General features: G+C 39.2%; 1 protein-coding gene across 4 annotated transcripts in view; it reads left to right on the top strand.

Moving 5' to 3' along the window:
* The first annotated feature begins 2,478 nt into the window (after positions 1-2,478).
* Positions 2,479-20,245, top strand: part of eif4g1a (eukaryotic translation initiation factor 4 gamma, 1a) — a 30,712-nt gene continuing 12,945 nt past the window's right edge. Inside the window, exons 1-12 of one of the 4 annotated variants that reach the window (XM_079875704.1) lie at positions 2,479-2,935; positions 9,459-9,529; positions 10,755-10,873; positions 10,969-11,052; positions 11,231-11,263; positions 11,947-11,967; positions 13,427-13,600; positions 13,683-13,782; positions 18,278-18,429; positions 18,504-18,596; positions 18,674-18,746; positions 19,432-20,214. In XM_079875704.1, the coding sequence (XP_079731830.1) occupies positions 10,799-10,873; positions 10,969-11,052; positions 11,231-11,263; positions 11,947-11,967; positions 13,427-13,600; positions 13,683-13,782; positions 18,278-18,429; positions 18,504-18,596; positions 18,674-18,746; positions 19,432-20,214 (1,588 nt within the window). In that variant the 5' untranslated portion in view covers positions 2,479-2,935; positions 9,459-9,529; positions 10,755-10,798. Of the gene's footprint in view, positions 2,936-9,458; positions 9,530-10,754; positions 10,874-10,968; positions 11,053-11,230; positions 11,264-11,946; positions 11,968-13,426; positions 13,601-13,682; positions 13,783-17,727; positions 17,910-18,277; positions 18,430-18,503; positions 18,597-18,673; positions 18,747-19,431; positions 20,215-20,245 lie in introns of those variants that run through there. The other 3 variants (XM_079875705.1, XM_079875706.1, XM_079875707.1) reach the window with 3 other exon arrangements.

Raw genomic sequence — 20,245 nt, 5'->3', positions numbered from 1 at the left:
CCTCATATCAATATTAAATTTATTTCTAGAACAGAGTTCCAGTAGGATTGAATGACAACGGCTTACAGTAAAAGGAACCGATGGATTCCTTGATAATATTGAGTGCACTCAATAACGTCCACAATGGTTTCGGACACCCAATTGGCTATTCCCTCAAATAGTGCCCTATTTAAAGTTTTTTGGCTTTTAGTATGTCACCTTAGCCTACTGTTATCTATAAGCTAACTTACTGTGCTCCAAAACAAAGACAACATTTGCATTTAGAAGACCAAACCCAATGGTGAAAATGAAAATCAGGTTGATGTCAGAATCCAACATCAGATTGACATTAATCCCCAACGTTGGACAGACGTTGTATTGTGGTTGAAAATTAAAATCGTGTTGACGTCAGAAACCAACATCAGTCGGGTTCTGACGTCAACCCGACTTTCATTTCCAACCAAAATACAACCCCTGCAACCAAAATCATCCCCTGACTTATGTACTTTCTACTCAAGGACCTTGACATGTAGTGGAGTAAATAGTTTGATATTTGAAGTATATTATACAGTGCTGTTTGAAGGTTTGTGAACCCCTTGCAGAATCTGTGAAAATGTGAATAATTTTAACAAAATAAGAGGGATCATACAATTTTTTTGTGTGTGTGCAATTTTTGTAATTGTTTTTATTTTATTTAGTACTGTCCTGAATAAGATATTTTACATCAAAAGCTGTTTACATATAGTCCACAAGACAAACAATTCTAAAAATTAATCTCTAAAAGTTCCCCCATTCAAGTTTATGTAGGCTACCCTTGATTCTTAATACTGTGTGTTGTTACCTGGATGATCCACGACTGTTTTTTTTTTTTTTGTGTGTGTGTGATGGTTGTTATTGAGTCCCTTATTTGTCCTGAGCCAATGTTCTATAGAAACATACTCCAGGTCCAGAAAATTTTCCAGCATATTTTGCATATTTTAACGCTTTCCAGCAGTGACTGGATGATTTTGAGATCCACCTTCACACTGAGGACAATTGATGGACTCAAACACAATGCTTTAAGAGCTGGGGGGTGAAAACCTTTGAACAGGATGAAGATATGAATATTTTTCTTACACAAACTCATCGCTTTGCTTCAGAAGGCCTTTATTAACCCCCCGTAGCCGTGTGGAGTTCGTTTATGATGGATGGATGCACTTTTTTGAGCTTCAATTTGTTGGTTGCAATTCACTGCCATTATCAAGCTTGAAAGAGCCAGGATATTTTTTAATATAACTCCGATTGTATTGGTCTGAAAGAAGAAAGCCAATTACACCTAGGTTTGAGGGTGAGTAAATCATGGGGTAATTTTACATACTTTCGATTTTGTCATGGTTTCAAATGTTCATACTTTCTATTTTGTCACGGTTTCGAATTGCTCTGAGACGCAAAGGCTAAGGATCCAAAAGCAGTTTATTAAAGGGTAATCCAAAACAGGCAATAGATCAAAACCACAGAGCAAACCATGAGGATAACAAAAGTCCAAGGCACAGGCAAATCCAGAAAGACAGAATATCTAGAAAATAAAACAGAAAACAGGCAAACATAAAGGAGATAATGATAAACAGGTTGTAGTAATCAGAATATGAGTCCAGGGCCAGGCAATGGGTTATGGGAAATGTAGTTCATGAAGTGGAGCCAATGGACTAGGGAGAGTGCCCTCTGGTGGAGATCAAGGGCACTCCAGCTGGTGGATGTGATGTAGGGGTTTAAGTTGTTATAATATTTTATTCTATTATTTTAATCTTTATTTTAATCTTTATTCTTTATTAATCAAATGAATGTAGGAAATACCCTTTATTTTTCAGATAAATTAGCCTACTGTTCAGTCATTATGCTGTTTTGCAGAATGAAGAAAAATATTATTGAATTCTCACAGTCTTAACACTTAGAGATAATAATTTAATGTATAATATAATTTTAAAGTTATAATGGCAAAACGATTTCTCCACCACAAGGTATAGCAACACAACACGTCATTTCTGATGAATATTCGGCAAGATATTGATCCCTCACAACTTTAATAGGTGAAAGTAACCATTTACTTGTGGCAGGTATTTCGTGTCGTGTCTTATTTCAGTAATTTCAAGTTTCATGACGCTTTTATATTTACAAAAACATACATTTCGTGCTTTATTTATGCTCAATTCATTGTATTTAATTTTATTGATGGCAACATGTTATTTTTATATTTTACATAAATTAATTTCACACATTTAATTGCATACTGAATGTCGGTTTTCATGTTTTGTTTCCATTTCGTGTTATGAATAAATACACACAGTCCCTACCTTACTGATTTACACTCACGGTTCGTTTTATAGCTATTTCAATACGTGAGTGTTTAATTATTTTTCTATATAAATAAACTAACACAATCGTAAGGTTTTATGTGTGCCGGAGACTTTTATTATAGCACCTTATTTGTACCCTTGGCGAATGACCCCGCAGCGCTCGGGTTGATTAACCCGGAAGTACCCACGCGGCTCGCTGAGCACTCCGTCCGGTTCTGCGGGCTCAAGGGGAGAAGCGCCGAAGCACCATGGCTCCGTTCTAATCGCGTTTATTAAGAGAAGTGTGATCAACTTACCGGCAATCCGTCACCATCCGCGCCTTAAACATGGACCTCCAGTCAAGAGGCTTGTCCTGGGGGCATCAACTTTGTCAGTAGTAACATCTGGAAACTGTATTTATTTATCTTTTCCCCCATACTGTCACTTTTTCTTGCTTTGCACGCTACATGGGATTTAAACCTAAAGTGTCAGCCGCTAGCCGACACTTGTCACTTGATTAACCTAAATATCCCTGTGGAAACCAAGACGCCCTGTGCTAGTAACGAAAAATAAAAAAACAAACTTTCAAGAAACACGTTGACGAAGTCTTGCCCTCAAGTTTCCCCGTTTGTCTGCGGTGCCGGGTGAGTAAATCCTATTGCCTCTATGCTAACTCTGATAGCCGCGTCTAAACCGATAATCGTAGGGGGCCAAGCGGGCCTAGATTGATTCTCACGACGGGTTTAATATTGATGATGTGTGGTCACGTATCAAACATTTTCTTCTTTAAACGCGTGTCCTTTTACTTCTCACTAGTCATTTTCCCAATTTCCCTCCTTGATAAGCCAGTTATGTATTCTCTGTGCTTTATTTCATAGGATTTCGCTTTTTCCAGGTTCACACATTCATATTGCTCACATTTCTGGGATTCAGTCCACTTTAATTTGGGGAACATACCAACTCGGGACGGTTTTGTACCGTCCCATTTGTGTTTACATGGCCTATCTGGATGTGGATGGCTCGATCGCTGGTATTTTAAGAGCGTTTGTGACCGTTAAATGTCTCGTGTGACGTACAGAAGGAATGTCGGCACGCGGACGTTAGAATAAGTTTGTGCGGCACGTTACCGTTTTTCCTCAACGACCGCAACTTTACCGAAGTCTTCAATACGATACAGTTAAACGGACCGGAGAGACGATCTCACCGACCGACCGTCGGCTTCACCATGTCATTGATTTAGGAGGGGAGGGGGGGGGTAGCTAATAAGCTAGTGCCGTGGAATGGACACTTCCCCTCACATTTACTGTAGGCCCTGGTTGATGTGAGAGTTTTCTCAGATGGTTATCGAGGTGTTTTTTTTTCGTGGATGGTGTTGAGGTGGTTAAATCTCGGCTTGGTTTATGAAACGCTTGTTACGGTATATATATAGTTGAGTGGATGTGAACGTGTCAGTGCCATATGGAGGCTAGCACTGCTAGCCGCACCGGCAGCGCATCATGGCTGCGGTGTGACACGTCTCTGTTGGAGCAGCTCGATGCGTGCCTCACTCTTCAGGGAGCGCAACGTGCAGAAAATTTGGGAAATTGTTACCCTAGCGATTTTTCAAGTTTAATGAGTATGCGAACCTCTTGTTTTAAAACGGTTTAAAGCGTTTTTTTGGATGTTTGAGATTCACTTAGTGTTTTAGTATCTTGAGGATTTCATAATTGAATCGGCCTGTTTGATTAATTTATTTCCTCGTGGCTCTGTCATATGAATCACCATAGTGGGATTAGTTCCTTAAAGGGTTAATTAACCCTAAAATCTTTGATTTTTTTTTCTTTCTTTTTTTTTAATGCGCATACACCCTCTTTTTTTCCTGTGGAAAACATAATGTTATGCAGAATGACAGCCTCAGTTACCATTCATTGTGTGGTAAAAGATGTAATTAAAGTGAATCTGTAATACATGTACTGTTATGCAAGAAGAAATTTATTTATGCTTGGAACAACGTGTAAATGATGACAGCTTAATTTTCTTTAATGAAATATCTGCAAAATATGGTTCTCTGCGTCAACCATTAAAGGTAATAGTTGTCTCAGAGAGCCTTTGAGTCAAGTGTTTCTCTGGTTTTATGTTTCTCAAGGTTTTTGTTTTTTGGCCAGTTGCATAAAGTTCTTAGACTAGGCTAGTCTTTCAAACTAGTCTTCAAATTTTTTTAGGACTGGTCATAAGTTCATTTACATGAAAAAGTAGATTGGTATAATTTGATTCCAAAAACTAAGACTTATTGCTCTGACGAACTACTAGTTACTTAGTACATACTAGTAGCTATGTTTATGCAATTGGCAACAGATAAAAGAAAGTCTAAAGTCAGTCAAGGTTTAAGTATTATTCAAGAGAGCAGGGTGGCTGATGGCCGATTTAAAGCATATATATTTAACTTAATATTTAATAAATTATAAATAAATTATTCAAATACATTTGTAAAATATACACTTGTACTTTAGACAGCAACTTCTTAATTATGCAATCCTATTGCAGTATTTTCACAAAGAAATTGTTTAAAAAAATATGAATTAAAGGAAGTAAACGCTGTAACCAACAGGACAGTTAGTAAGTAGTTAAGTTTGTGCACATTGGGAATGTTTTCTTCTATTTTCTTTTATAAATAAAGACAAAGAAACACTCATTTTACATACAGCACACAGTGAAAACGACATATGAAACGAATATGATCTAGTTGACAACTGGATATAGCTCATCATAGTTTGAAATCAAGGGTTTAAGGTTTGCCGATCGTGTGTCTCCAGTGAAGCTGAACTCTCCTCCTGTCCACATTCAGTTTGCACGGACCGACCGTCATGCACAAAATACACACGTGTTTATTCAGGCTACAAATGCACTCTTCAGAAGATCTAACAGCTGGATTTGACAAAGTCTGCAAGGTGTTTGAGAAATGAAATGTATATTAGATATTCAATTTTATTTGAATGATACATGTATTCTCTATTGCTGAATGCTGATGATAGATGAGAATATAGTGTTTGCCTTTTTATCGCCGCTAATATAAAAGCAAATGCCATAATACTGTCTTCATTGTTTGATTAACAATTCTATCTAATAATAGATTCGATAGGACTGATAAACCGAGACTGTAAATTAATTGATACGGAGAATGGGAGCGCTGTGTGCTCAGGCGGTATTTAAAAATGCTAAATATCGGCCGATATAAATCGGGCATGGCAATATGTTGGTACAATCTGTATATGTGCAGCTCGCACAAAATCAATAAAATCACAATGTGAGCATGCATGATTTCTAAACCGCAGAAAGCATGATTTAGGCCTAACTTTAAGTGTGCAATCTAAATACAGCGTGCCTAAATCTAGCGTGAGAACAGAACAGAGTGGGTTTATCGTTACGACATGGAAGAAGGCACAGAAACAGGGAAGGTGAATTCAGAGCAGGATAGAGACATGGACAAAAGAAAATCTATATTGTGGTTTGGGAATATTTTGGATACAGGAGAGATGCATCATAGAGCCAGGTAATTTGCAAGAACTGTCCAACTATGGTTGTGGCAAAACATTTACACAGAACGTGTTCTTGCGTGTCAAGCGAGTACAGTAAATTCAATTGAAATTTTATGGGTGAACTAACCCTTCAAAGTTGTCCGTCTAGCACGTTTACATAGAACAATGGCACATTACGAACCAAGTGAATACATTTATAATACAGGCATTTTTGAACTGCTCAACAAATAAAAAAGGTATAAAGAAATTACCAGTGCCAACATGTTGTTTTTGCAAAGATATGGTGCCTGCAAATGTCATTAAGACAAGGATGTGTAAGAAAATATTGTTTCCCAAATTAATCAATTGCAATAATCAAAATCGTGATGGCATTTTTGTCCATATTGCACAGCCCTATTTGAGAGCAAATGTGTATATTTAGGGATGCACTTCACAGTTTTATGCCATACAAGCCAATGGCTTTTGTGAAAGTTCATGATTGGTATCTTGTCTATTCTCCCAAATGCATTGATCATAACTCTGAGCCTGGCATTCCCTCCCCCCCACCACCCCACAAACACTTCATCTGGATGTCATGGATGGCTGGGCATCGGGCTATATTGAACACGCGTGTGGCCTGCCCTTCCCCCCGCGTGCCATACACATCCCATGTTTAGCGTGTTTATTTCGATGTTCTCTGTCGCTTTTTGGCTTGCCCTGTGACCAGTGCCTATTTGATCTGTTCTCCTGCTCTTTTTCCTTTTATTTCCTTTTGAGAGTAAGAAATTCATAAATGGAGTTGGGCCTTGGTGATCTGTCGGAGGCTCTCATGTTTCCTCTGAAGGAAGCACATTCCCCACGTGCTTCAGGTCCCTAGCATCGCTCGTCCTCCCCCGTCTGCCGTCTCCCAGAAAGTCAGGTCTGTTTGAGAGGGTCTGAGGGTGTTTATTGGTTGCCATCTGTCGGGATCAAAAACACAGAGTCGGATGGTAAGTCCCGCTCTATTGTTTGCGGGTCACAGGGGGCAGACACTCCCAGAATGAAGAGCCTGCATCTCTATAACCCCTGGCCTGAGCTCTCCAGCTGCTCTCCTGTGCGTTTCCCTTCTTTTCTCAGCTGAGCTGGGAGATTGTGTTAAATGCGCATTCTGTCTCTGTGTGTTTGAGATCTTAGGGGTGTGGTCTTATCTCAATTGACACTAGTAGACCCCCACCCATTCTTTACTTGCTCGCAGAGATCATTCATTCAGGCTTTCTTGGAGTCTAATCAGGTACACAGTGTACATCATTACAGCAGTAACCTTATACTGCTGTGTCCTATAGTTCTCATCTTTGCAGTCATGTTTGACATTCAAATGCTTTAGTCATGTCTGTCATTGACTTGGTACCTTATTGATGCAGGTGAAGCTTTATTAAACGAATGTTCTTTAAATTGTTTTAAGGTGAATAATAATGCCTGTGGAAAGTTTCCAACCTGTGTGCTTTTAAAATCAGCAGTTTTTCCTGTCGTCAAGCTACTTTTCCAAGTATTCTCTACCATTCAAAAGTTTGGGGTCAGTACGATTGAAAAAATCAGTATTTTTATTCAGCAAGGAGGTATTCAACTGATCTAAAGTGACAGTAAATGCATTTATAATGTTTACTTTTTTTTTTTTTTTTTTTTATAAATGCTGTTCTTTTGAACTTTGTTCATCAAACAGATTTTCTACAAATGTCTTCAGCACAACCGTTTAAACATTGATAATAAGAAATGTTTCTTGAGCAGCAAATCAACATTTTAAATGTTTTAGTCCGACTATAGAGCTGCACGATTAATCGTTAAAAGATGGCGATCTCGATTTAAACACCCATGTTATCTCATTCCTAAATGAAAGTGATTTGGCGGTCTATTAAACGAGTGGTTCTCAACCGGGGGGCCCTCAGTGATCCTCCAGGGGGGCCTCGAGATAACCTAAAATTAATTTAAATGTGTTAATATAATTCAGTAATTTTTATATTTGTTAAATAAACAAACAATAAAGCACCACCTCTCTCGTAAGTATTCTGTGATTGTTTCCGACCAACCCAAGCCGATTCTCATCACGCTTTGAAATACACTGAGCGGCGGCTCAAAATGAAGATACTCGGATACGCAAACTACTCTCAGTTGGATGAAGAAAACCAGTGTCGTTACTAAAGTTTTGATGGGTGATGATTGTAATGAAGGTAAAGACGATTATAGTGACATAAAAGAGTTGTACATTATAGGCATGCGCTAGTCTGTTATTGCAAACAAACCGTGTATGTGCACTCACTGATCGCTGTAACAGTGTATGTATATTATATCATGAATATTTGTAACAAATAACAATACTGTTGTATCACAGAAGACCTGGGATTAGAGCCACACGATTAATCGCAATTAACCCGAAATCATGCTTAAACCGGTGTGGCTTAGTGCAATTATGAAAGTGCAAAGGCTGAGAATTTTTTTTTTTATGCACAGCTTGTCAGTGAAGCACGACTCTGAACAGTAGTAAATGCTGCTCCATCTGAAAGCATTGCGAGTGAGTTGCTTATAACGTGCATTTGAAAAAGCAATGCGCGTCAAACATCTTTCCAAACATGAGAAGCATTTATGAACCTCTTGTCCAACATTTAATAGTTTTTGACTCAACTCACTTCATAACATCAGTTGAGTGTTTGAAAACACTCTTCTGTGAGATGTGGCTTTTTGCACAGAATAAGGCACACAACATATTTCATAGTGTTCTATACAGTGATAAAGGCTATGTCGATTAGCATTAAAGTATAAATATACTTTATTATGATGAAAATACCAGAGAAGGCAGGACGAACTTAGATGAACCATATATTGTCGTGTGTTTATTAGTCATGTTTAATCAAAGCGTTTCAATCTGTTTATTCACCTACAGAGATTAGTATGATGCCCATAGGGATTTCCTGGAACGTCAATCGTACTTCTGCGGGGCATATTTGGAGTGTTTGCGCAAGAGCGCCCTCTGGCTTTTAGATGCTTTTCAGATTAATTAAACCCATTATGCAAAATTCACTTTTGCATGGTGTTTGGACATAAATGTGTGTTGGCAGTGTGTGTACACACACTCGTGAGGCTCCGCCCCATGTGCCGTGCAGCAGCAGCTCATTTGCATTTTAAAGGGCACACACTAAATCGGCATGTTTTTCTCAGCCCCAAAAAAGTGACAATTTAAACATGCTGTAAAAAAATGATTTGTTAGGTATTTTTAGCTAAAACTTCACATACACACTCTGGGGACATCAGAGACTTATTTTTTTCTTGTGAAAACGGGCATAATGGGTCCCCTTTAAGTAGACCTAGTAAGTTACATGTTGTTTTGTTTAGGTTGTCTGTTCAGAATCGTGGGAGAATTGTGATCTCCATTTGAAAAATAAAATAATGTGATTCTCAATTTATCCTGAAACGTCTAGCTCTATCTGACTGAAATCAGGTTTTTAAATTGCATTTAAATGCACTTATTAACAGGATAGATCGTTGTCTTGAATGTACCTGAACAATTACAATACATAACTTGAATTGACTGAGACCTGGTTTTGTTGGTGACATGATCATCCCTAACCTGTTGACTGATTTTTATTTTATTTTTCTGTGTAAAACTTTAATAGCAAACTAATTGCCTCTTGTTCCTCTCTAGGGTGAATTGCTAAAGGACACACTACACAAGAACTTGTCAATACCCCAGAGATTCAGAATACTAATTTAGAGGTATGATTTTTTTTTTTTTTTTTTCAAATTATTATTTGAAATGCACATGATTATATTTCACTGTTGAAGTTAATTTTTATAAGTTGGAAATGGAAATCTCATAATGTTTTAACTCTTTCCCCGCCAGTGTTTTTAAAAAAAAAAAGAAAGAAAAGAAAAAAGTTGCCAGCAACCGCCAGCATTTTTGATCATTTTCACACAATTTTCATGGCCCCCAGAATATTTTGTTGTATGAATATCTTAACATGCAATATATCAAAAGAAAGAACAGAGCCTCTGATTTTAAACAACGGTTTTTATTCTAGCTTAATGCATCTTTTTTTAAAAAAAAGAAGCTACATTTTGATGATTGCGACAATAATATCAATGACAATATAAATAAAGTAACATTCACCACTGTTTGGCTACAAGTTATGGCTACATGCATTCTTGAGAGCCTCAGAAACACAAACATTAATCTAAAGTAACAAGTACTCATCATCATATAGCAGCCAATGAGCTGTTTGTGGATTAGTTTCTGCTTGCTCATAAAGGCTGAATAAGTACAAATTAACTCCATTATTTTTTTACAGGAAAATGCAACAAATATCGTTTACATGTAGCATGTCGATTTTGCGTATGTAAGGCTCTCTCTGTGTGTGAAACACTGAGTGCGCGAGTTGTGCGCCTCACACTAGGGTTTACTGTGTGTCAAATACACTCACATTCATTGGGATGAACTGAAATAGTGCACTTGATGGAGAGTAAGTGTTCAGCGAGTGAAAATATATCTGTGTGCCAGTTCCAGATTGTAGAGGTAGCTCCTCGTTTAGCGATAAACTCCGCCTCAGCTTCACGTCCGCCTTCCAGTTGTTTTTGCGCATGTGAGCTATGAATTGGTACCAAACAGAAATGCGTTTTTATTGTTATTGCGGGAAGACTAATTCTTATCGTGAGGATAACTTTTACCGGTATATCGCAAACGATAAGATATCGCCCATCCCTAATATGCGAATGCTTGCATAACATTTGTAATCATTCGCTTGTTTCTGCTGCATCTTTGCTTGTGTTTTGATCAGGAGATTCAGTTCTCTTTCTGTAGATGCATAATAGCGCCCCCTACCTTATGACAGTGAAAACACAGAAAGCTGGAAATTTCCGTCAATGGCGGGGGAAAGAGTTCATATACATTTTTTTTATTGTATCCCTTTATTCCTCATAAAATTATGATTTGTTGACTCACCAGTTTGGCAGGCAAGTGTGAGGCCCCCTCATGCAGAACCACAGGAAATGAATAAACCACCTCAGCCTATAACAGGACCCCCTGCCGTTCCCCACCCTTCCCAATCACCAGGACTGACACAGGTGAAAGTGAATTCGTAGAATCTTACATATATGATGAGGATGAATTGGGACATCTTCAACATTGTCATTTGTTTTTATTTCTTTTTCTATTACAGGGTGCCTATACCCCAGGCCAGCCTCCCTCGGTTGTCTTTCCCGGACCATCTCCACAAATGAACACTGCACCGCAACCCAGACAGGTACACCATCTTCAAGCCTTGAAATTCTTGACTGCTGACAAAGCCTTCACTATGTTTTGTGGCTTAGCTAGGTGTCCTAATTCCTGCTTGTGTTGGAGAAAAAACTGTGCATGTGTGGCAGAGTCTGTCTCCTTTTTACATCTCAACTTTGACCTTTTACTCTTTACTTTCCTCCCAGTTTGCACCAGGGCCTCGTGCTTTACACCAACAGGTACTACAAATTTTCATAAACTGGAGTCTGCTTGATTTTAAGAAATTTTCTGTCTGTACAAAAAAAACCCTCAAAACTAGTCTAATTCACTACAGGTTTTCTTGCATCTCGATGCTCCTCTTGCTGGTTTTTCCATGTATTCATTGGGGATCAAATGTTTCATGAATCTTGTTCTGATCATTTTTTTAGTGTGTTTGAAGAAGCACCCATACCTGCCTCACTCAAAGCACTAAAGATATTTATTTTGAATAGTTGTATACTACTATTGCAACAAACCTGTTCTGTGTCTTCCATTTAAGTCTCCATTGAGTCTTCCATTCCACTCGAGTCTCCAAGTTATCTTGTTGTTTTGAGTTGGACTAAACTAATGACATGATCAAACCCGTAATGTTAAAGCAATTCTGAATAAGAACAGTTTTTCTTGATTCCCAACCCTAATTGTTAGAGACTGCATGTGTTTTAATGGTTGTTTTTGAGTCTCAGCCGTTCACCATTAACACCTTGTTCTCTGTGTGCCACTGACCTCTGTTGTGCTTGCACTATATTTCTCAGGCTCTTCTTAATGGTGCATGTGGGAATCTTGCTTTCACTGCTGATGGCTAACATTTATTGCTGCTTGTTGTCTGTTTCTCTCTCACGCCTCCTCTCCACTCTATTTCTTCTTCTATTTTGTGTGGCTGAAGGGTGGATTCAGGTCACTGCAGGTAACTAGCCCTCTCTTCTCTCGCTCTGTTCACAGCCATTTTAATCAGGCTGTCCAGAGTTTTTGTTGTATATGAACATGTTAAAGTGTACATAAAGAATGTTCAAAGGAAGAGCTAGTTACACTGATGAATCGTGCACATTAAGACTGGAAATTTGTGTTTGTCATTTTGATTTCATGTCAAGATGGACCATAAAGTAAAATTCATTAATTCTTGGTGTGAGCTGGTGTCATGTTGAGAAAAGGTACGGTCTCACAAGGCTTTAAACGTTCAAGATAACTACAGACCCTGGAATGAATGCGGGCAACAGAATTTCATACTTGAGCTCTTCCATTTGTAAAAAAATGTACAGTGCTCTATGCACAATGCAATAGAATAGCCATTGGCTAGTATTTAAAAATAAATAAATTACTCTCCAGTCTTTAGATGCTTTATATGAAGATACACTTATATGTGATTGTCATTTGAAAGCAAAACAAAACTTAAGAAACATCAGTCAATCAAACTTTTTTTTAATTTTTTTTTTATGATAGCCTAGAACTTTAGTAATTAGAACTAAAAGTGGCAACCATGTATGAATGAACGTATGAATGCAAATTTTCACATTGAATAGAACTTGTGTGCTGAGCTGCTGGGGGTGTTTGAGACATTATTGGTCATTCAATGTTTCTGCAACAAAAAAAGACTAACAATACTAATACAATATTATTAAACACTAATATAAAACGAGCCTTCTTCTGTCTGACTTCTTTCAGCCAAACATGTTCGGAGTTGTATTAAAAAATATCCTGGCTCTTCCAAGCTTTATAATGGGACTGAATGGTACCTTAGATTTTGAAGCCCATCCATCATAAAAGTTATCCATACTGGTGGTTACACATGGTGTTAATAAAGGCCTTCTGAAGCAAAGTGATTTAGTATAACTCTGATTGTGATTGGCTGAAAGAAGAAAGTCATACACCCATGAAGGATGGCTTGAGGGTGAGTAAATTATGGGATACCCAGCGTGATAGTCGCATATCCGAGTGATTTACTTTACTTGCAATGTAGAGGGTTAATGTTTTTTGAGAAATTAATACTTTTTTTATTCAGCAAGGATTCATTTTGTAATGTTAGAAAAGATTGAAATATCAGGAATTTTTGACGGGAATCAATGAATCCTGAAGAAAAATGATCACAGCTAAAAAGATGATCACAGCTAAAAAGAAATTAGGCAGCCCAACTGTTTTTCAGCATTCATAATAAGAAATGTTTCTTGAGCACCAAATCTGCATATTTGAATGAAGGATCATATGACACTGAAGAAAGGATTAATGGCTGATGAAAATTTGGTCCTGAGTATGCATGTATATGAATAGATGTGAATACAGTGTGACAGCACCTTAAAGCTTAAAGAAACACAAAATGTGAGGTTTGGTCATGTGCAGCTTGTTTTCTGACACTCTCATTTCCTCAAAAGCCGTACTACAACCGGCCCAACATGCAAGGCAGTGCCCCTCGGGTCCCACAAAGCAGCACCCCCCGGTCTGTTCCACCCACTCATGTCTACCAACCTACCTCACAGGTTATGATGATTCCCCAGCAACAGTTGCAGTTCGCCAACTCTCAGGGCCATTTTTTTCTACATGGGCAGGTAAACTCTATCATTCTCTTAACATCTATCTCTTTTTGTATGATTGTTCAATTGTCTAATAGCCTTTCGTTTTCTATTGTAGTACCGCCCCCCCTACATGCCCCCGACCCAGCAATACACCGTATCCAGCGGAAATGCAGGCTTCTACGCTGGAAGCAGTTCAGCTGAATTTAATACATATGGTAAGTGACTCTGCTCTGGGCCTCCCCCTGCTTGTTTGAACCAACCCTCTCTTTACTGTGCCATGTGCCAGTAACCTGTTCTTTCTTGCTTATGTAACTTGCTCCGTTTGCTCAAGTGGTCTTGCACCAGTCTTGCACCAGTAATATTACATACATCAGATTCCTGGATAAATATTTAGACCTGTAGAGGTTCTCTGAAACAAACATTTGTGTTGGGTGAATCTCACTTAAACATGTTCATTTCATCCCAGAATCAAAAGAAAAACATAAGCCAAATCAGTATAAATTAGAGGCAAATGCTCTCAATTTAAAGAGGCTACATGCAATTTTCTGAAATTTAAACTCGTGACTGACACCTGTGGCCAAAAAACGGAACTGCTCTTCCTTTATGCTCGCTCTCGCAGCGCGCTCGTACGTGCACACTTCACAAGTCATCCGCTGCAAAGAAGTCAACATTATGTTTACAGAGGTAAGAACAGTCAAATACATATATTGTTTGAGAAACTAAGTTTGTTTGCAATATATATGACACAACATGAACACGCTTGACGTCACATCCGCAGACAGCGCGCGAAAAATCCGACCCGACAGAAAATAGGAAAAATAGGATACAGGCTTATAGGTGCACCCGCTGTGAGCTGACAAGGTGTCAGTATGCTCATCAGGAGATGTTTGAGTCATAAATGGTCAAATAAAAAGGCTATTGTTACGTTTATTTTGGGAAAAAAGTTGCATATAGCCTCTTTAAAGGGACAGTTAACCCAAACATTCATGTTGTTCCAAACCTTTTCTGTAAAATATAAAAGATATTTTGAAGAATCATTTTATTTTATTTGTGAATACAATGGAAGACAATGGTTACAAACTTTCTGGTTGCTAATATTCGTCAATCTCTTTTTTTTTTTTCTTTTTTTTTTCACATGAGGGTCAGGTCAGTTAATGACAATTTAAATTTTTGGGTGAACTATCACTTAAATGTTCAAGAAACATGTTTGAAAACATTTTTGCAATTCTACCAACGAATGTTCAACGTAAAGTTTTAATCATAAAATAAACAAAACAAAAGTGAAGCGGCAGTTCACCACAGATGACTGCGACACAAACATAAACAAAACACAACGTAAAGTCCAGTGATCTGTTGCACAAAGCCGGTTTGTTTCTACCCAGGTAAGTTCAAGATTAGTTTGCGCAAACTCGGGGGTTTGTTGGGCTCAAGAAGATGGATTGGTTTTTAGCTGGTTTCTTTGCTTTGGTAACTTGCGATACACTACACTGCTATCCTGCTCAGGCGCAAGTTTTATTCTGGGTTAAAATCACAGGCCAAAACTCAACCAATCAGCTGTGAGCAAAATTACATGCATCTGATGCAATAAAGCCACTCCCCCTGTATCTCTCACTTTAAATTAAAGCTGTTTATGGGGTTAACATTTTAGAGACAAAATTGCTTTGCAGCTAATTATTTGTTTATATTATCTGAATTATAATTATGTATAATTATTCTATTAATTGACAACATAAAACTTTGCTTTTAAATTAAAATTAAAAAAATGCATGCATTAATATAGAAAGTATAATATATATAAATCTATTTGCTGCATGTGACACTCTTTCAGGTGCACGTGCTTCAGAGTTAATCACAAAACCTGGATTAAACCTGAGTTGACGGAACATTTGTACCGAGCGTTGTGAGCTCATTGAACCCGATCTAAACTAGGTTGGATTTATGTGGGTTTGTCAACTCCAAACCTCTCTGAAACTCAACTTCATGCAACCGGCCTCTGTCCTGGTCCTCTCTCATTCTCCTCTGTCGTTATTCCTCCTTTTATCCTCTGAGACTCGACTCATTAGCAATCGCGCCCTGCTTGCTATGGAGGATGAGAAATGACTTGAGTATAAATAAATGCAGAATTAAATAAATAAATGTAGAAATAAATATAGAAATACATAAATGAATAAATAAATAAATAAATGCTGAAATAAGTAAAAAATAAAAGCAGAAATACATGAATGAATAAATTATTAAATAAATAAATAAATGCAGATATGCATGAATAAAAAAATTTGTCAAGTATAATTTTTAATTGTGCTATTTTTGTACCATTTGTTATACTTTTTTTTTCTACATTTATGTATTTCTACATTTATTTGTTTAGGTAGGCGATCCTAACCTCTCAATGCAGGATGGATACTTGTGGCGGGTTTAAGTACCATTGCTAATGATTTGAGTTTAGCAAATGATATAGATCATGCACCAAGCGACTACCTTCTGATTCGTTTGGAGCGTGTAGTCGATTTAGTTCAGCTCAGTGCTGATATGGATGTAGACCTTGATCTTCTAGACGCAACAGGCCAGATTCACATGCGCTCAGAAACAGACAAACATGGGACGTTCACCATACCTTTTACTTTCGCATGTAATCGAGTCGCACCTCCTTTTAGGACACTGCTGGAGATATAGCTAATTTATATGGAGTGTGTGAGAGAACAATTCGTCGGAGGATGGCACAGCACGGGATAAGATCATTTATAACATTCGGCTGTACGTTTTGATGACCGATTTGACGCTTATGTTTGTTTAGTGAACTTGAACCCATATGTTGTGAATTAGTGAACTTGAACCCATATGTTGTGAATTAGTTTTTTTTAGACAACACTAGTTAGCATGCAAACTAAACATGCATTTGATGTTATGATAGATTAAAGGGTTACTTCAGGATTTAGCATTAAACTTTGTATTAGTAGAAAACCTGTAGTATTTTCGAATTACCATGCTTTCCACCCTCATATCCCCCTGAGAGGAGAGATTTATGTATTTTTTGTCTGGAAAAAATCCTCCGATGACGCAAAAATCGTCATTTTGCGTCATCGGAGGATTTTCTGGACAGAGGCTAAAGACTACAGGCAGTAGATGGTGTTGTTCCGCATGTTTTCAGCCCGCCCATACAGGGTGGGATCTCACTCAGAACGTACACAGTGTCAGCCGTCTTTCTTTGGAAGCTAAGCTAGCAAGGCTCTTGTTCTGTGGAGAAAGCTGAATAGTAGGAGAAAGCTGAGTAAGTAACCATCCTCCTTTTCCCGGACTTGTCCGGCGGGCGAGATCGTTCAAAATGTCCGGGATTCAGCTTTTGCTTTCTGCGGTCGCCATTCATTGTTTACATGCACACATTTCAATCTAACTGAATTCATTCCGATTGGTGAATTTGAATGTAGTGTTTACATGAACGCTAAACAAGTGATCGGTTGATGTGCGTTTTACCATTGCTAAGAAAAATTCACGCTCCTCCGTGAGAGATGCGAGACCCGGCGCGTCTCAGTAATCACGCCACCGGCCTCGCGCTGTTCTCCCGCGGCCGTCAGCCTCGTCCTGCTCGCCACAGTAAACATGATGAATGGCGACTGTAGAACGCAAAAGCCGAATCCCGGACATTTTGGACGCTCTCTAAATCCCTCGCAAACTCATCACGTAGGCTAGCTTTGTTGTTTTCATCTGCGCACTCTTACCGGTAGGCGTGGCCTCCTAAGGCAGCGAAGCAAGTGCATTCTGGGAGTTGTTGTCTTTCATCCACATAAGCCAAAAATACATTTTCTGGCTTTTCTCAGTCTAGAAAGCTCCAAATTCAAAAATTTCTTCACATTTCTTCTACTTAAATGACCTATTTTAAATAGACATTCATCTTCCCAGAGGTGAAGTATCCCTTTAAGAATAGGTAACTATGGAAAAGGTTTTGAAAAGTTAGAATAATTCACAACATATGGGTTTATGTTGACCAAGATAAGATGAATCTGTGTTTGGAAGTCAACATTAGATCAGTCATCTACATTAGATAACATCCCTGTCATAACTAACCACTAAACGCCTAGTTCTACCCTTCATGTCTGCTTAGATTACTGGCTCACTAACCCTGTTCAGCACTTATATCTGCTGCTTGTTTCCTCTTACTCACTTGCAACCTTTGTCTCTTTCTCTCTCTTGTTCTCGCTTTCCTCTCTTCCCCTCTCCTTTTGGCTGAGTTCAGATCCCTCTCTGGCAGGGAGGGAGAGGCGGGGGGGTGGGGGGAGAGGTGCGGGCAGAGAGAACGGACGTCTCTCGCTGCACGGAGCTCCTCTCACCTCCCAGCGCTATCCTGGTGAGTCTGAAGCGCAGTGCTGTTTGTGTCACACCTCTTGTCCCTGTCTCAGTCTGGCTGGTCATGTTTTAACACTGCAAAAAGCATGTGCCCTTTGATGTAGTGCTTGCTTTGACCTTTGACTCCATGTTCTAGACAGAAAAACAACTGCAAACTTTCTGGGATTTAAACCAGAACACTTTATAATTTGTGATTTAAGCAGTTTATGACAAGAATCATATGAATAAAGTATTGAGTTGTTAGACACCGTTTTCCCCAGGGGAAGTGTTTTTGGGTGTGAGAATACTTTGCATGTGGGTCCCCCTCCCAATACAGCTGACTGTCTCTTATTTTAGTGTTTAATCATGTCTCTCTTTTTTTTGGTCTAGCGGCTGCCTATTACCCTGCGACACAGCAGTACCCAACGTCAGTCTCCAACACACCTGTCATGATGAATCCCGCTCAGCAGCAACCGGCTCCACCTCCACAGCAAGCTCCGCCTCCACAGTCGGCACCAGTCAAACCGAGAGAACGCAAACAGGTGTGTGGCAACAACATTTGGTGTGTTTTTGTTTTGATCCATTTGTCTGTGACTTACCAGTTATTTCTCCACAGATCAGAATATGTGACCCTAACCAGGGAGGACGTGACATCACAGAGGAGATTATGTCTGGAGGGAGAACGACCTCCACACCCACTCCTCCGCAGGTTTGTTGATGTCTTCATCTGTTTGACATGAGCAGGGCAAAAAGGGCAATTCTTTCAACGGTTGGTTTGTTTCTCAGACTATTGGACCAGAGGCGGGAGGTCCTGTCCAGACCAATGGTGAAAGTGTTCCACCTGTTGTGATCAGAGCCGGTGAGTTGTTGTTTTTGAAAACACCCAACCAGGTTTTCGTCTTTAAAGTTGGAAAATGAAAAAAAATCAGGGAGTTTTAAAATCATTATCTAATCTCATCTCATCTAATCGTTGTGCATTTTAAATCATTTTTAAAGACCCTTTTTGAGGTTGTCATACCTTTTTCCGAGGTTATGATTTATAGGAACATTCTTTTCAGAACATTCAAATCAAGTTTTGTCTTTTATAACAATGTTTATAAAACAGATAAGCTTATTCTAAGATGTTTTTGGGAAAACAAAATATTTCACCCACAAATTTTCATTGTCATTGTTCCCTCATGTTCCAAACCTGTATGGGTTTATTTCTTCTGCTAAACACAAAAGATATTGAAGAATGTTGGTAACCAGACAGTTGACTAGCCATTAACTTCCGTAGTATTTATTTATTTATTTTTCCTACTGTGGAAGTCAAGTCTGGTTACCAGCATTCTTAAAAATATTTGTTTAGCAGAAGAAATACTTGAGGGCGATTTAAATAATAATTTTTGAGTGAACAATCCCTTTAAGTTAGAAAATAAGAAAATAGCAGTTAAGAAGAGTTTTATTAGGAATATTTTGTGAATCCGGCCCTAGGAATGTTAAAACAGCAGCTTGAGTTTCTTCCTGCTTATACTGATTTTATACTGTTTACTGCCGATCCTTAGATGATCAAGTGAAGTCCATGGCTCCTCCTGCAGCTGTGTCCACCCCTCCTCCATCAAAGACGCCGGAGCAAGTCCCTGCTGCACCTTCAGCCGCCGACTGTAAACCTGTGTCGGAGGTCAGACCTGTTTCACCTTTGAGCAAGATTCCCATTCCTCCAGCAGAGGAACCTGCGCTATCCCCCGCACTCCCTCCTTCTCCTTCTTCTCCTCCTCCTCCCTCAAACAATCCCCAACCTTCAGAGCCTCAAACTGGTGACAGTGTGGATGCTCCAGTGCTCCCTGATGCCCCCCCTACTCAACAGGAGGAGCCAGAAGACGCTTCCCCTCTTGAAGAGCCAACTTCTACTGAGGTTTCTAAAGACGAGCCAGAGGTAGCCAAGGAGAAAGAGTTCGAACCTGTGGCTGAAACAGAGGCCGTATCTAACTCTAGCCCGGCTGCTGTCGCCTCCATCGCCATGGAGCCTTCTCCTGCTGTAGATGAAGACGGTGATGATGCTTGTGAGGACCCCACCCCTGTAACCAAGGCGACACCCGTTCCAGAACCGGTCGTTGATGAGCCAAAGGAACAGCCTTTGCTTAACGGTTTGCCTCAGGATTCTGATGAGGCTCCAGATGTGAAGCCAGAGAGCTCCACTAATCCAGTTGCTGAACAAGCAGTTCCTCAGGTCCAGCAGAGCTGCCTTACGGCTGTGAAAGCACCTGTGGAGGAAGCAGAAAAGGAAAAAGTAGAGGAGATGCCTGCCCCTGTAGCAGTCTGCCCTGTTGAGGAAACAACTATGCAAGGTGGGAAAATAAGTTGAGCAACACTTGTTGG

This window comes from Squalius cephalus (assembly GCF_949319135.1).
Source record: "Squalius cephalus genome assembly, chromosome: 7".
Taxonomy (NCBI): domain Eukaryota; kingdom Metazoa; phylum Chordata; class Actinopteri; order Cypriniformes; family Leuciscidae; genus Squalius; species Squalius cephalus.
This window is presented reverse-complemented; position numbering and strand designations above follow the sequence as displayed.